Source organism: Centropristis striata, chromosome 16, assembly GCF_030273125.1.
Source record: "Centropristis striata isolate RG_2023a ecotype Rhode Island chromosome 16, C.striata_1.0, whole genome shotgun sequence".
Classification (NCBI taxonomy): Eukaryota; Metazoa; Chordata; class Actinopteri; order Perciformes; family Serranidae; genus Centropristis; species Centropristis striata.
Window position 1 is genome coordinate 16,704,841 of NC_081532.1, and position 17,283 is coordinate 16,722,123.

The 17,283-nt window shown below is 37.2% G+C and overlaps 1 protein-coding gene across 1 annotated transcript in view; it reads right to left on the minus strand.

Moving 5' to 3' along the window:
• The window catches only part of sntg2 (syntrophin, gamma 2), a 122,270-nt gene that overhangs the window by 62,481 nt on the left and 42,506 nt on the right, over positions 1–17,283 (minus strand). The window contains exon 8 of the mRNA XM_059353095.1: positions 14,573–14,670. Coding sequence (XP_059209078.1) covers positions 14,573–14,670 — 98 coding nt within the window. The remainder of the gene's footprint in view (positions 1–14,572; positions 14,671–17,283) is intronic.

Consider the following 17,283-nt stretch of genomic DNA (forward strand, 5'->3'; position numbering starts at 1 on the left):
TTATTATTATTTTTATTTATTATTATTATTATTATATGTACTGTTGCTGACATTACTATTATTATTATTACTATATACTGTAATATACTACTATTATTATTATACCGGCCTTATTTATTATTATTACTATTACTATTATTATATATTTATATATTATATATCATACTATATATAATATATCATACTATTTTATTTATAATTATTTTATTTTATATTTTTACTATTTATTATTACATATATTTTATATTATATACTGTACTATTATTATAATTATATACCGTCTAGTCAGTATAGCATTGCTGCCATCATATCATCAGTATAATTATAATTACCATCATCTTGCCAACCTACCAACTGATCTGCTTTTTTAACTTCTTAAGTGTCCTTGTTCTATCCAGTGTTTTTTATATTGTTGTTTTTTATTTATGCTACCTCAGTATTTTATTTTTTTCTATTGTATTTTATTGTACTTGAATACCGGACTGCTGTGACAACCGAATTTCCCTTCGGGGATGAATAAAGTAAAGTAATCTATCTTATTAGTATTATGCGCGGGACTTCATAGTATTAGCCAAAATCAGCAAATTCTGTTCATAAAATGACGTTATAATAGCCAGATACAATCAAAAGTATTTTTTGATTCTTACCTGTGAAAGGTAAGGCCATGCGATCGGGTTTGTATTGTAAATCTGTTGGTACATTTCCATGCAGCACATGAATGAGGCATCTTCTCGCTGTCTCCGCTTCTCCACTTTGCCACATCCAAGATGGCGGCGACGTCGACGTACGCTTCAGCACTCAATGCGGAGTCTATGTATATATGTCTATGCTTTGATCATCAAGCACCAGACTGATGACATCATAGTCAATATGACACCATGAACATCATGCATTCTAATCCTTGTTGCTACTGGCTACCAGTTTGATTATGTTGTAAAAATTCCAAAATCTCATGCCTTCTGGTTGTTATGGCGATGAGTGCAGCATTAGAGAGTAGAGAGGTAAGGGGCACCTCTCAGGTTTTTTATTCCACTAAATTATTGAAATGTAGTTAGTTTGTGGGTCTTTTTTTTTTTCAAAAAGAGTCTTGTCCTGGGAGTGCTGTCAAATTCTGTATTAAATGTTTTTCAATTGTTGTCAGTGCACTTTTCGTTTCAGAGGTTTGGGGATGGGTGGCTTGTGGGAAATATGTCGTGTTGTTCGTTGCATTTAATGTATTCTCTCCTTTTTACAGTTGAAAAGCAGCAACAATAAAGAGATCTTTCAAGAGAAAAAGTTTGGATTTTAATTTAGCAAACTCCAATCTCGCCTTAATATTCTAATTGCTAATGAGTGGTTTGCAACTCCTGACATAGCCTCTGTACTTTTGTTTCCCAAGTCCTCTGCAAAAAGTGGATTGTGAAACCTTAACTCCTGCCCTCTGGAGGTAGCTATTAACCTTAGAGCTGTAAAGAAAACACTAAAAATAACTGTAGCAGTGTTTCTGTCATCAACAGCTGTTGTTTCCAACAAGATCTCCAACCTAAATGACAGAATAGACTGTTTGTCAATACAACCTATAAGGACACATATGTTTGTCAAAATGAGCGTTTTGTGGCTCACGGTACCAAAAAAAGTAAATAAAGGCTGTAGTTTCATTTAGGCTACAAAACTGCTGAACTAGGTTAGGAAAAAACATCATGTTAAGGCGTTATAAAAGACAGTCTAAACAGTAAATAAATGCATGTAAATGCTGGAAATTAAGTAGTTTTGAGGTTGACGTGAGCCATGTTAAGTTACGTAAAAAAATGTAAGTTATGTAAAAAAGTCATTTACATTTGTTTCCAACGGGACACGAACCCCGTTCTGCTGGGTGAAAGTCCGTTGTTCGTGTGCCGGACAGTCTTAAACATAAATGTTGTTCCCGGTTGTGATATCTTTACTTTACTACATGTTTTACCAGTTCTGTTGCTCAATACACGAGTGGTTTCTTTCTTTTTTAGTACATTCCAAATGGTTGTACTGGCTATGGCCAATGTTTGGGAGAAAAGCAAGCAATTTTGAAGTTGAGAGAAGATGAAAAATGAATCAGAGCCATTGCACATAGACAGCTCTCTGGCCTTCATAATGGTTACACCTTTTTAACAATAAATGCTTTCTGCACAGGCAAATCCCAAAGCTGAAACAGAGGAGACATTCAGCGCCATTTATGTTGTTCTGCTTCAATAATCAATGTAATAGGACAACAAAAAAGTCTTGTCAGTCACATGTTCCAATAATTTTTTACCAGATCTAGATGTACAGTAGTGTTCAATATAATAGCAGTCCAATGTGACTAACCAGATTAATCCAGGTTTTTAGTATATTTTTTATTGCTACATGGCAAACAAGGTACCAGTAGGTGCAGTAGATTCTCAGAAAACCAACAAGACCCAGCATTCATGATATGCATGCTCTTAAGGCTGTGCAATTGGGCAATTAGTTGAAAGGGGTATATGTTCAAAAAAATAGTGTCTGCCGTTTACTTTACAAACACAAAACTATTTTGTACAAACTTTTTTTTCCTAGGATTAAGCAAGGTTCGATTTTCCAATAATATTCAAATAGTTTCCAGCGAATATCAATGTTCAGTGTGTATGTGCTGGATGGTGTGCGTACCCTATGAAAAGTAAGTGTTTTATGGAGTTGCAGACGTTGTAGTGGTCTGCATGTAATGTGCAAATTCTGTTATTTGCGATTAGCATGCTAAGCAGAGATTTAGCTTTATTCACTTCTTGTGTTGCATTACAATGTAATTCAGGGATGACATTCATGTTGCTTAGCGTAATGCTCATAATCATTTGATATGAGATACTTACATGCAATATAGTACATCAGCTAATTGGGTTCATGTTAATGTACTTTTAGTGCAGCATACTGTGTAATGTGCTATCTCACAATTAGCACGCTAAACTGAGATTTAAGCCCTTTCTTCCGCATCAGTTTGATCCATTGAAAACAATAAAAACAAAACTTTATTAACTGACAGCTAAGCATAATACGGACGGAAATATAGCGTTTCTGTGTTGAAATAGCTATTTCTGTGTCTCTTTATATCTCATGTACATCCATGTATTACCCAATATACACTTTGTATATTAACACTACGCAAGAGTATTACACCTCATTGTACATCCCTCTTTCACACATAACCTCATTTAGCCATAATTGAAAAATCTACTTAATCTCCCACTATACGAATACATACTTCCTACGGGCACTGCACTAGTTTAATCAATATAGCCAACTTTCCTGCCAAAATATCCTAAATTTAAATCAGAACAACCATTTTAGAGGGGTGTGAGGCACAATATTTAAATTAAGCACTTCTACACTTTGATGCAGGCAACTTGTTCAGTTTTAGATGACAAAGTAGCCTAAATAATTTATACATAATTAAATAAACAAGTAGTTTTTAGAGGCAGAGTCCCACCATCTCAGAATAAAAACTAAAACATGCTGTATCCAACTGCTCCCACTGCCCATTGCTCTCATCATCTCTCACTAAGCTGTAGAGGAGCTATATTTTAATCTTTTACCTCAGGAAAATACAAGGTCAACTCATAGCTGCAGTTATGTTTTGACAAAGTGGTCAATTGATTGTAAAAGCTGGGATACTGAAGAATGATCTCGCAGGGGGCAAGCAAACGGAAAGCTCCGCCGAATAAAGAGAAAATAAATGAATAGAAGCTGAGGAGAACTTCCCAGCTATTTAGTAATGTTGCAAACATTTAGTCAACAGTGCATTTATCTTGTCCAATGTTGTAAATGGTAAATAAATTAACTTTGGGCTAATGTAATTTTCACCAGCACACACCAGGCTTATGCTTAAAGTACAACTTCACTAATGTTATGTTTGATGTAGCCTTTTTTATGAGCAATTTGGTGGAAACTGATGCATCTACGAGGTTAGACGCAAACTCAGACTTGTTGAATTTTATGTACGTCTGTATATAGACTATCCTGGTGATAAATTCATTATTTAATATCCCAGAACTTGGACTGAGTGGAAATGACAAATGATGGATAAGTGTTTCTTGCTGACAGACAGAATCTACTGTTTTTGTTTTTGTTTTACTTTAATAGTATCCATAATAAGTCTGAATGGGGGAAGTAACATCATGAAAGGAAAAAAAGCTTCTAGAACAATTTTTCTTTACATTATTATGAATGTAGAAAGATGTTTGTGGTCTTTTTGTTGTTCAGACCCACGATAAAACAGATTTTTAACTCCATGGCGAATCAGAAGATGAACAAAATATAACCGTAGAATCAAATAAAATTGTATCGTTCTTACACTGTATCGATTCGAATCGGTTTATAATAAAAGTATATCATTTTTAAAATTGAATCATAACCTGTGTATTTATATGCAAATTCGTTATCACAGAGAGATGTGCGTTCAGACCGGACGCGTAGCGAATATTTCGCGCGACAAGATTACATACAAAGTCAATGCAAACACGCGAATAGACGCATATTTTTGCCGGCGGCGCGCATCGCGGGTTTCGCGCGACACGAATGCCGCGATTGACGCGAATGTCGCGGCGCGAATGAAACAACGCAAATTCGCGTGAGTTCAATAAATTCAACTTTGGCGAAATATTCGCGTGACGCTGTGTCGGGACAGCCTATCAGCGTTGAGATTCTGGACGACAGTGTCCGAGATACATACATGAGAGAGAGGAGAAAAGAGGCAGGAAGGAGGAGTGGGTCGGCAGGAGGGACAGGAAAAAGGTGGAAGTACTCTGCGGTCCTCTCTCCGTGCTGAGTGCGCCTCCGGATGATGTCACTCACCCAGACACGACGGCGTTTTCCGACGTATCTCGGACTTCCAGAGCAGGTACAGGGACGCTATGCTTGTAATGTCAGCCATGGTTGATGACAGAATGAAATGGAGGCAATTATTTGGCGCTAAATAGTCTCTTGGGCGAAAATTCGCGTCGCGTTTACTCGCGCGAGTGACGCGAATTAAATTCAATTCTCGCGCGTATCAACTCGCGCGAGTAACGCGACGCGAAAATTCGCTACGCGTCCGGTCTGAACACACGGTAATGTTAACATTAAATTTTACTTTATACTTCTACTCCACTACACCTCAGAGGCAAATATTGTACTTCCTGCTCCACTACAGCTTTAGTTTCTTTTCAAATTACAGTTTCTCATCCCCTCCATGTCCAGTGATAAACATGCATCTGCAGATGTGTTTTTTAGATATTGTTGATAAACAAAAGGATGAAGTGTTCCTTTGTGGGTTGAAATATCATCTAGACAAACTCTTTTAAAACCCTCTTGGATCAGCTGGAGAAGTAATCATCACCAAGCTATTAACAGGACCGTTATTCTGACCTTTAAAAAAGATGTGGTTCTCACAGGCAGTGGTCAAAGAAGTGTTTTGAAAAAAGTAGTAATACTACACTGTGAAATTACTCCTGTATAAGTAAAAGTCCTGCATTCAAAGCATACTAAAGTAAAAGTACAAAAGTATCAGCATCAAAATGTACTTAAAGTATCAAACGTAAAAGTACTCGTTACGCAGAATGAACCCACTCAGATTGTTATAGATATTATTGGATTATTATTATTGGTGCATTTATATTAGCAGCATTTGATTGTTGTCAATGTATGGCTCATATTTACTACTTAATATACTGATATGAGGTTTGATTTACAAATTGATTTACACTTTTTTTTAAATGATCAAATGTTTTATGTTAAATCCAACCTGAAAAGTAACTAAAGCTGTAGTGTAGTGGAGTAAAAAGTACAAAAATTGCCTCTAGAGTCACATGAAATCGAAATACTTTGCAGGTTTGCAGGTTTTTGTGCTTTACTTAGTAAGTAAATGCAAATACATTCTGCTGATACAAACTGAGGTTTTGGGGTAATTCATTCATTCATTTTATAAATTCATTTGGGGATCCATGAAAGCATAAAAAAACTCTACGGTATTATTGGGCTGCACGTTGCAAAGCTTTCTGTATTCTTACATGAGGTAGAAGGAATGAGGTGTTCATGGCTGTCATGCAGTATGAGAGCAGTTCTTTTGTGATGAGGAATGGCAATTTATTTTTGTTGTATCAACTGTCCCTCAACTCGTCTCCCCTATTTTGACTTCTTTTCCTACATTTCCGGAATGAGTTGCGAGACCCCCCAGTAAACTCAGCTGGCCTTGCAGCAAGCAGCAGTTTAATGTACAGAAATAGAGAGCGATATGAACCTCAAAAAAGCAATGTCTTTTCTGTCAGGAAAATGGGTGCATCATTCACCTCACCCAACCGTGCCCCTTGTGGCTGCGCTACATTCGGGTTTATTGGGTCTGCTGTCAGAGGAGAAATTGCTGTCTCTTACTCTCGCTACCGTTTCTCCCCGTGTGATTGTTGAGCTTTAATGAAAAATGGTGAGTGTAGAAGAAGTCCTTCCTCTGCTGTGAGAACTCAAATCAAAAGCCTTTATTGCTTATGTTTTAGACTCTTCAAAAAAGTACTGAAAATATCTTTATATTTTATGCTCTGAGACAACACAATAAAGCCAGGAATGTAAGTGCATTGCTCATACCTTTTTTTGGCTGTTAAAATGTCTCGGCGTGTTTTGCTCCTTTCATGAAGTGTTTTTTATCAACATTATCAAGGTTATATTGGGAAGAAAAAAAACATTCTCAACCACGGCTTGGCCCTGGCACTTGGCCTGCAATATTACTTGGGAATGTAAACTGTGCCAACTCTTCATTCAGCTGCAGCGCAACACCTAAATTGAAAGGGACATTTCAGCTTTTGTCTTTGTTCGCGAGATAATTCACTGGTAAATGAGCATTAAACAATTTGGTGAATGATTTAAATTACAGAGTAGTCTTGCTCTGTAGAGTGAATATTGGACTTAAATTGTCAAGTCTCAGATGAGGCTGCTTTGGTAAGGAGATTATCAATTCTATGGATCAGATAGTCATTTTTATAACAAGTATCCTTAAAAAGACATTGATGTTTTAGTAAAAAGAACTATGACATGATTATAAATGATCTGACGGTAATTAAAGCAGAATCAAATTACATATTTGCCCACTTAGGAAAGAAAAGCTAAAAACACAATATTGACAGTATCACATTGAGTATTTTTCGTCTTATAAAACGGATGGCTCGAATAAAGCAATCTGATTGTTTGTCAGCCGTTGTATAGATCCCATATACCACGGCTGTGACGTCGTTCTGTTTTGGTCTCCACCAAACCTCTGAGAAAATTACATGGCTCTAAAGCAGCTAAATGCTCCATTATATTCACCAATTAGGTGTAAAGTGGGAAAAATATCCAAAAGATTTTTTTTCTTTTCATGTATTTTGAAAATAGAGTAGTGCAAAATCCTCTTCAGGATTAAAAAGGATAAAATGCTACCCCAGTCAGGACTGGGGTAGCATTTTGCCCATTGGCAGCTTTGGTGAAAATCTTTCATTATGATAATAAGGAACATTTCTGTATTACATGTACAAAGACTGAACCAACATTTCCCCAAAAGGTTTCAGATAACAAGAGGCAATTTACTGAGAAGCATTTCCTCAGCAAAGAAATTGAAATACCAAAATACTGTTTGCTTTTCCTCACTCCAGCGAGTGGCACATTTCCATTCACATCTCCTACAACGATGGAGCAACACACTGCCTAGTCTTATACATACTGTTGTAGTGGGTCTTCCAGCTTCAGTGTTTTATTTGCACTCACCACAGTGTGACTGACTCGACGTCAATGAGCTTGTTGTACTTGGGCTTACACAAACTGATGCAAATCATGCACAGAGTTAATAATGTGTATCTTGCATGCAGCTTTGTGCACCAAACCGTGAGCCCTGTACCGTGATGGTTCCACATAAAGGTGCATTTCAATACATTAGAATATGATGGAAAAGTAGTTCAAGTCAAATAGCCTCAACCAAGTATTGAGTGCATATAGATGGACATACTTTTCAGAGGCCAACATTTCCATATTTAACATACTTATTTAAAATGTGTCTTCTGTAATATTACATTTTTTGAGACACTGAATTTTAGGTCTTCATTAAATGTAAGCCATAATCATTATAATCATAAGAAATTAAATAAATAAAGACATGAAATGTTTCATTCAGAGTGTAATGGATCTATATAATGTTTTATTTCCACTTTTTGAATTGAATTACTGACATAAATAAACTTTTCTGATATTCTAATTTATTGAGATGCACCTGTATGTACCGTCACATTACAAAGAGGCTTAAACACCTTCTAGAGCTAAAGGAAACTGCAAAATGAGTTTGGTGAGAATTCTCAGTGGATCCATTACGTCAACTGAGTCATTCTTACATTATCCGTAGGGCTCTGTCTTACATCCCGCACAGAGCTAGGCAGAGTGCAGTGCAACTGTCATTGCTAGTTTCACACCGACGCAGTTTCTCGTGTCGACTCCCAGCAAGTATTTGCTGCTATTCAAAGGGCACAAAATTCAAATAGTAAGATGCATCTACATAGGCAGGTGCACAATTTGTGTACTAGTGATGTGCAGATAGCAGTTATACCCAAATGCTCATTAATGGGCCAAATATGACATCCTGCAAACATAGCAAAGAGCATTTCTATATAGTAGATGCTGTATAGTGCATCTGAGGTAATTTACCATTCAACCCTTGCTCAACCTCAGACCTGACCCTTTCCATTTCAGACTATTTCGTATGATGCACAATTGCTTAATGGCATGCAATGTCACTTTATTCTTTTGGTGAAAAATAATTAAGTTATGAGTTGTCCTACTTTCCTGCAAATCTCTTGTCTGGAGGCTTCCTATCATTACAGTCTGAACATTGTGTGAAGTGATGACTTTTACTGCACTGGGAGAAAGAAAAAAACAACAACCACACAGCAAGCAATTACTCCAAGAACAAAAAATACCACTCGCATAATAGCCCTTATTTGTGAGGCAAGAGGAATCTCACTTGACACAAGCAAAATGTAACTGGAGGCCAGTTTTTGCTAGTTTGTGTCTCTCTCTGCTTAAATGCTATTTCTGGGGAGAAGACGCCGCCTGGCTAATTGTGTTTGTCAGCCACCTATTCTTCAACTTCAACCAGAGAATTCATTGTAAAGAGCCCTGCTGCCTGCTGACCCGTTCTGTCACATTGAGTCATACCTTATTTTTTGTTTTTGCATTGGTAGGCATGTGTCAGGGTCTATTTTATTTCCTCACCTAAACCAAGTGCACACAGTGGGAAGTGAAAGAAGTGCAGACCATGTGAAGGCCCAGTGCACAGGGATGTTTTACCTCCTCCGGCTCCTGCAAGCGATTTTAAATGGAAACACTTTAAATCTAGATTATCTATGAAAGGTTAAAGTGGCCACCTGCTGTCCTTCCTGCTTTCCCTGAATAAATCATGTGAAATGACGAGCAACTGATGCTGTCTTTACTGCAACTCTTTTCATTATAGATTACCATATCAATGTGCAATTTCCTCAAGCCTTACGATTAAAAACAGTAAAATACTTGGGGGTATCAAACTTCTTTTATTACTACTACAAATTCACAGTTTGTAACGTTTAGCCAGAAGAGCTCTACACCAACTTCAAGCTCAATTAATTTAATATTTCTGCAGCAACGCAGTTGTATTTACGTAGGGGAGACCAAGGACTGTGGTAACATCAGGTCAGTTGTACGCCGTCAGTCATGTAGGTTTTATGACCCCCAAAAAGTTAAAAAAATGAAAGCATTTTTAATCTTTGCCTTGTGTTCATTGTATTGTACTCTAGATACAAGCCCCAAGAAGTTGGGACAATGTCTAAAATGTTTATTTAAAAACTAATAATGAGTGATCATTTACCAAATAATTTTCACATACTGTCATCGAAAAAATTATTAGACCACCCTTGTTTTCTCTAATGTCTTGTTCATTTTAATGCCTGGTACAATTAAAGGTACATTTGTTTGGACAAATATAAAGATAAACAAAAATAGCTCATAAGAGTTTAATTTAAGAGCTGATATCTAGTCATTTTCCATGGTTTTGTTGAAAATGTTTTTGTATTACCAAGAAAAACATGGAAAATGGCTAGACCTCCGCTCTTGAATAAAGTCTCATGAGCTATTTTTCTTGCTATCATTATATTAATCTAAACAATTGTACCTTTAGTTGTACCAGGCATTAAAATGAATTTGAAATTTAAGAAAACAATGGTAATGCTAATGTTTTTTTCCATGAATGTAAAGTCAATTGAAAATGGTTTTATTTCCATTTTGTACAATTTGACTGAAATGATCTAAAAGTTGACAAATTAGATGCTTTGCATTCATGCTCATTTCAAACCCGCATGCTAAATTAGCAATTTTATTGGCTGCTGGGGTGAGGATAATTGTAACACTTCATTAAGGCTGCACATTTTTGAAGAATACAAATTGCTTGGATCTACGCCAATGATAAATAAAAATTGAAATTTACACAAAAAAAACTTTTAATTCATATAAATGTCACTGTGGATGGCTTGAAGAGCCACATGTGGCTCTTGAGCCACAGGCTGCCGAGCCCTGCTCTAGTGTGAACACAGTGTTACTGAGCCATTTGTCATATTTTCAAAGCTACTGTTGAATTTGTCCTGTTGATCGGGGAGATGAGCTGGCTGCATCACCATTGTGCTTTGGGAAGATTGAAATGTCCCTCTGTGGAATCGGCTGCTACTACAGTGAAACTACTCCCAGCTCATCATCGTCCCAGCAGTGTGCACTGTAATCACAGCCATCACCACTCCAAGATGAAGCAAGCTCAAGGAGTTAATAACAGCTTTGGAGAAGAACGTAGAACAAAATGAATGATTTCTGACTGTTTCTCTTCTTTTTGATCCTGGGAAAGCCCAGCCGCTGACTGGATTTCTTACACAGGAGGCATTAGTGTTCATGTAGCTGTAGACATCACGTGAGAACAAATAAAACAGAAGGATTACCCACATTTATTAACCAATGCATCGTAGTTTTTCCTTCTGAAAACAAGGCCATTTTGTAGAAATCGTGTACAATGGACAGCCATCTACTGCATAAACAGTAAATGAATGATGATTTTAGCCATTGGCCCCTACACCCTCCACCTCCCCCCCTCCCCACTCTTTCTCTCTGTTAGCGTGTTCATGTGGAGTCTGCAACAATGCAGGCTTACAAACCACACTCCTCTCTTTTGTGTCTGCGACGGGGGAAATGCCACAAATGTGAGCTCTGTGTGGTTTTCAAAGGACAAGTAACAAGTTGCCTTACCTCAAAGCCACATTTCAGAAATGATTTTCATGCACAGATGCCGAAATTAGGTTGCATTATATTTCAGAACATACATGCCATTCAGTACCCTGAAAATAAAAAAATTCAGGGACTGTGGACAAAAAAGAACCTATTCAGACTGAGAAGGGCAAACTGATTTTTTTTTTTTATAGAATGTTGCCAAAAAAACCATGGAGGTGGGTTTTATTTATAGTTTCCTTGTACATTGGATTATTATTATGCACATTATTCTTAGAACTGTAACTTTTGCACATTACCCAGAAAATATTTCTGCAGATTCCTATAAAGCTCTTTATTTAAAACAGTTACATTGTGCATATTAAAAATAGTTTTTCAAAATAATAGTATACTGCTGTTCTATATTTATCATTTATGCACCAACAAATCAAACCAAATTCCGTCTGATTCTGACCTTTCCCTGCTTGGGCCTCCAGTGGAGTGACTGTAATGAGTATACATGAGTGTAATAATCTGCTACCACTATCCACATTAGTAGTGCGGTGTAGAACAGTGGCATGTTTGAAACTAATCCATGGTTACAAAACATTACGACAGTTCCTACTTCTGCCAGAGAGAGAGAGAGAAGTTTGTCCCGAGGCGTGCCGCTGCCTACACCTTAATGAAGAGAGCTTTATTCAGCTCAGAGGGGGAATGTGGAGGGCTGGGATGGAATTGGGCCACCATGTTGGCTACTATTTTTATAGTCTGGAGCTGCTCCATAGATGATGAATGGGAGACTTGTTTTTTTGTAGAATCTGATCCACAGTTTGTTTTCTTTCTTATACCCGAATGAGCTTTATTATTACTATTATATTAGTATAATTATACTCTTTGTTGCAGGACGGAGAGATTCAAAAGATCCTTTGCTCCTACAGCTATCAGGCTGTCTTATTTTAATTCTTCAAGAGCTAACAGACTAACTGAATTTCCCCTTGTGTATAAATACAATTTTGATTTTTTTTGTTCTGCAGCAGAAAAGAGTTGTTTATGTTAACTAATATTTTTGGACTGTCTGCGACCACAGGGATAACGTGCATGAATTTTCGAAATAGGTGTAGTTCCCCTCTAAGGATTACTTTTTATTTTATTTTTTTTATTTTATGTAATTCTATTTAATAAAAACAAAAAAAACCCACAATGAAATGTCTGAAAATGAGTGAGATGAAGTTTGACTTATTAACTCCTACCCGCTACATATTTTTTTCTTTTCAAATATTTCCTATTTGCTTCAAATGCAATGCTTATATACAACTATCAAAATAGATGCACCTGTAATATTTATATTTCTAATCAACTATGTATAAACCAATACATTTAACATTATACAAAAAGAATATAAATAAACATATAATAATTAATAAACATTAATAATATTTTTATACAGTTTCTTAAATTGATTCATAGTTGTACTCTGTTTAATCTCATCATCCAAACTATTCCATAAATTAACAAACTGATGTACATCTACTCTTCTCTTATTTTGCTGATTTTTACACCTACCCCTCTCTGTATCAGTCAAAATGTCTGACATGAAACATAGAACTTCCCAATATTCTCTGTAGCAGCGTAGTCAACACTCAGTTAAATCACCCTCTGACGTATTTGGACATGAGTGGAGGCTGGTGGAAGAACAACAGTGAGAGTTTTGCGGAGATAAGTTTCCTCCCTCTGCCAAGAGACCAGCTCCACAGCAGCCAGCCATCAGGGCTGGCGTCCATATTTTTGGACAGCCAAACATCGTCCTAGCATATATGCGTAGAGGACGTTATGGATTACTTCACATTTAATAACATGTCAAAGTCAAAGAGGATTTGTACGAGCTACAGTCCACAAAAGGGAGGGAGATGCTCCAGCTGCAGCTGATAGTGCTGCTGCTGCTCGTGGTTAGCCCTGCTGAGTTAGCTCAAATGATAAGAACAGAGTTTCTACAGCCAAAGAATAGAGTTCACTGGTAGTATTTCTGCCCCTACTGCCCTCAAATGCTAAGTGTAATTTAGTCACTGATGCCGTGAGGTTCATCGGAAACTATTGGTCTTCATCAACACAAACACAGAGTGAGTGTGTGTGTGTGTGTGTGTGTGTGTGTGTGTACTTCCTACATAGTGAGGACTGGAACACGTTTTTAACCAACAGAGTGAGGACATTTTTGTGAAGTGAGGACATTTCGGCCGGTCCTCATTTCTTTAAAGGCTTGTTTGAGAGTTCAGACTTTGTTCTAGGGTTAAGGTTACAATTAGGTTTATGTTAGGGTTGGGCATTTAGTTGTGATGGTTAAGGTTAGGTTAAGGGTTCGGGTAATGGGCTAGGGAATTCATTATTCCAATGAGGGCCCTGACAAAGATAGTAGTACAAGGGTGTGTGTGTGTGTGTGTGTGTGTGTGTGTGTGTGTGTGTGTGTGTCAACAAGTACTTGAAATTTCCTTCACTGATAAACCAACAAAAGTAATAATAATTCAATGGAACAGTTATGATTTCTGTTCTTCAAGGCCCCAAACAGCCATTTTCCATCGTGGTTAAGTTACTGTAAAAACATTGTAAGTCACTAATTATATTTTTCATTTCTCAGAGATATTTGTTATGTTACTAATTACTCAACACCAAAATTTTACCATTTTACGTGTTACATTAGTTGTATAATTTAGCACAATTTTGTCAAAGGTGCCCTCCAACACCTCCGAAGTCTCACACCCACATGTCATATATTCTATATTTCTTATTTGAGATATTTCTGAAAATAAACTGTTGTTACTAACCAGATCCTATAAAAACATTTTATTCTGCACTCCTCAGCGCTAAGGGGAACCAATGAATGATTCAGCTGAGACCAACTGTCATGTGACAAAAAATCAGCAAAACTTCACCTGAACTGCAAACTGTTTACACAGAGCAGAGGGGAGAGGACAGGAGAGGTTGTAAAAATGTAAATATTTCAATATGTAAAATGCTGAACTCACAATTTTTCCACTATTGTTAACACATGTCAGCACTTAGAAAATAATGAATATGGATTCTATTTAATTCCAAATATTATGATTACATTTTTTATGATTTATGGCATAATAACAGTGTTGTGCTGCAAAAACATTCAAGGAAGTCTGTCCTACATCTAACCCTGATTTTGTTGTTTTTCAACTGAGGTGCAGGATATATTGCAGTGAAAAACACGAACAACACAGTGAGTAAAAATGTAATAGGAGTAAAGAAATGCCCTGAAACTGCTTGAAACTGTTTGGTTCAGAGGGTCAAATCATTACACATGCAATATCAAATAGATCTTCCTTACCGTGTTTCCGTTTCCGTTTCCATTTCCATTTAAATGTAAGCCACTGTCAAAGAGTGGAGAGGACACTCGGCTGTGATCAGTGGACGGCCCAGGGGAACCTGAGAAAGAAAACGGAACATGTTCTTGACAAAAAGGCTTCTTAAGAGTCACTGTTAAACATTTAGTCGTACTTTATGTTGTGATTTTATTATTTCAAAAGAAAATAAGTCAATAAGAGTTGTAGCTTAACCTCAAATGCCCTGGCCTAGTTCTTGTGTCTTGTGTTAAGTTTTCATATTGACTTTATTCTGCTCCCCTGCCTTTAAGCCGTGCAGTGCATCTCATCCAAAAGAGACAAATGCAGCTCTTTGATAAGATATTAACTTGGCGTTAGAGGACCTTCTTTCTGATTTGGTCACACTCAGTAAAGTGTGGCAGACTGCTCCTGGCCCCTCTTGCTTGTCATTTGTGCCATGGTGAAACAAAGGGCGGCTTAGAGAGAAAATGACTTGAACCTTTTTCGTTCTCGGGCACCACAACACGACTCACCGGCCAAACGCCCTACAGCGAAACCTGAGCGTTTCTGCACCGACGCCTTCCTATGAATGTTAACCTACCCACAAGATATGAAAGCTGGATTTCTCACAGCTCTCAGTTTGAATTTGTTAGAATGTGCTGGTTTATGAGCGGAGCTATAAATATTCACACACGTCTATTAATATTAATTATCTTTCTACATCTGTGTGCTCTTCATAATTAGGTAAATTGTACAAAATGGTCATCATGTTTGCTGCTGGAGACAGAAATGATTTATTTTGGATGTTGTTAATTTCCTTTTTGCTCTCAGCTAATTCATAAGACAACAGTTATTGACGGTTTAACAGTCTGCACATTTATTTCTACACAAAGGAACAGATGAAGCCCCAGATGAAAAGTTCCTTTGAGCTAAATGATACTTTGTATCACATCTGTATTAGTTGTGTTAAGTGAGAGTTAAAAGGAATAGTTTGACAATAAGTGAAATATGCTTATTCGCATTCCTATTGAGAGTAAAATGAGATTATAGATACCATTCTGGGCATTCCTGCCTGATTCATATGAAGCCAGGGTATAGTTAGATAGTATTTTCTCCACGCTAAACTAGGCTATGTCCAGTGGAATCTACAGATCAGCACCTCTAAAGCTCACTAAATGAAATTACACCTTGTTTGTTTATCTGTTATGCACCAGACGAGATAAAGACTAAGTATGTTACAATACATAGTGTGATCTATAGCACATGGTCTAAAGTGCATGCCGCAAATGCATTTAGAGAGTATCGACCTTCACTTTTGCTAGTTAAATAGCGCAAATTTCATGCACCAGTCAAAGAGGTTATATTTAGCTCTTAAACAGTCCTAGATGTGTTGTTGGCATCAGAGAGCCATCTCCCATTGCACATTGCTATTTCAATCGCAGATTTTGCAAACTGGAGATCGAGCAGTTTTGCACCGGTAACCTATTAAAATGGGAAGACGCTTGTCCCTGTGTGTAGCAAGCAGAGTGTACGCACGTTGTGAAGCTGCCAATCTCGCTGCAGCTTACCATGTAAATAATACACCCTTTAAACAGCAGGAAAATACTGCACCATTAACTTTAGACCAGTTCTGTGTTGGTTAATGGTGCAAATCCCTTCAGCTGCCTCAAGACAGCAACACGCCAATGCATCTGACCATGTTACCATTCTTTGCCATATGCTTCTCTTTGGGGTTGAGAACTTTTTTACGCAAGTCTTTTCACATGTGTGCACCAGTTTCCTACATGGATTCTATCTCATGGTCATTGTTCGCTTTATTATCATGGCAGTTTCCTCTGGAGAATCGTTAGCTTGGCGTTTTCTGTTAAAACCTCGTTTCTCAGTCGAACTTGGAACTTTTTTTTGTTACATGTATCTTTAATTTAAACTTTGGCCAAGGTTGTCGATGAATCCAAATTAACCAGAAATGAATGCAAAAGGGAGGGTTGGCTTTCACAATGTGGGAAGTGAAAATGATAACTAGAACTAAAAATGTGCACCAGCTTGCATCAGGTGTAGGATAAGGCCCAGTAAGTGAAATGCACTATGGCAAAATACCAGTGTCCCACTGCGTCCATTCTCATTTTTCTGTATGCAAGCCAGCATGCTTTTCTGGCTATTCGGACTCACAATCCTCTCTGCAGCATATACGAGCAAGAGGGTCAATGTAACGATGAAGTAGTATGTCCCAACAGTACATACTTTTGTGGGCAGCTGCAGTAAGTAAAAAGAAAAAGTAAGCGATTTGGAATGCAGCATGTGTTTTTATAGAAAAGCAAGCTAACCGTCTCCTTGGAATAGCCTTATTCAACTCTCAAAGAGAAAGCCATGAAGCAAATTTCAAACCTGTAAAAGTTCTACTTATGCTTTCAACCAGATCTTACAGTCTTCCTCACCAGATGGCATGGAGATAGCTCTGAATCAACTTTATATGTTGAAGAAAACACTGAGATGTGTTGGAAAGCTTGAGAAAAAAGCTGATAAAATAGACAAAAAGTTATATTTCACAAGCACATCATAATTTAGCTATTTAAATGTGGTGACAGTTGAAGCTCTATTTCATTGACGTGACAAACACCAACTAACAGTTATACTTCAACTATAATAAATCATAAACTCTGAAGCTATATCAGATAAGCTATCCCCTCCACTGTGCAGTATTTTATCACGCCTCTAC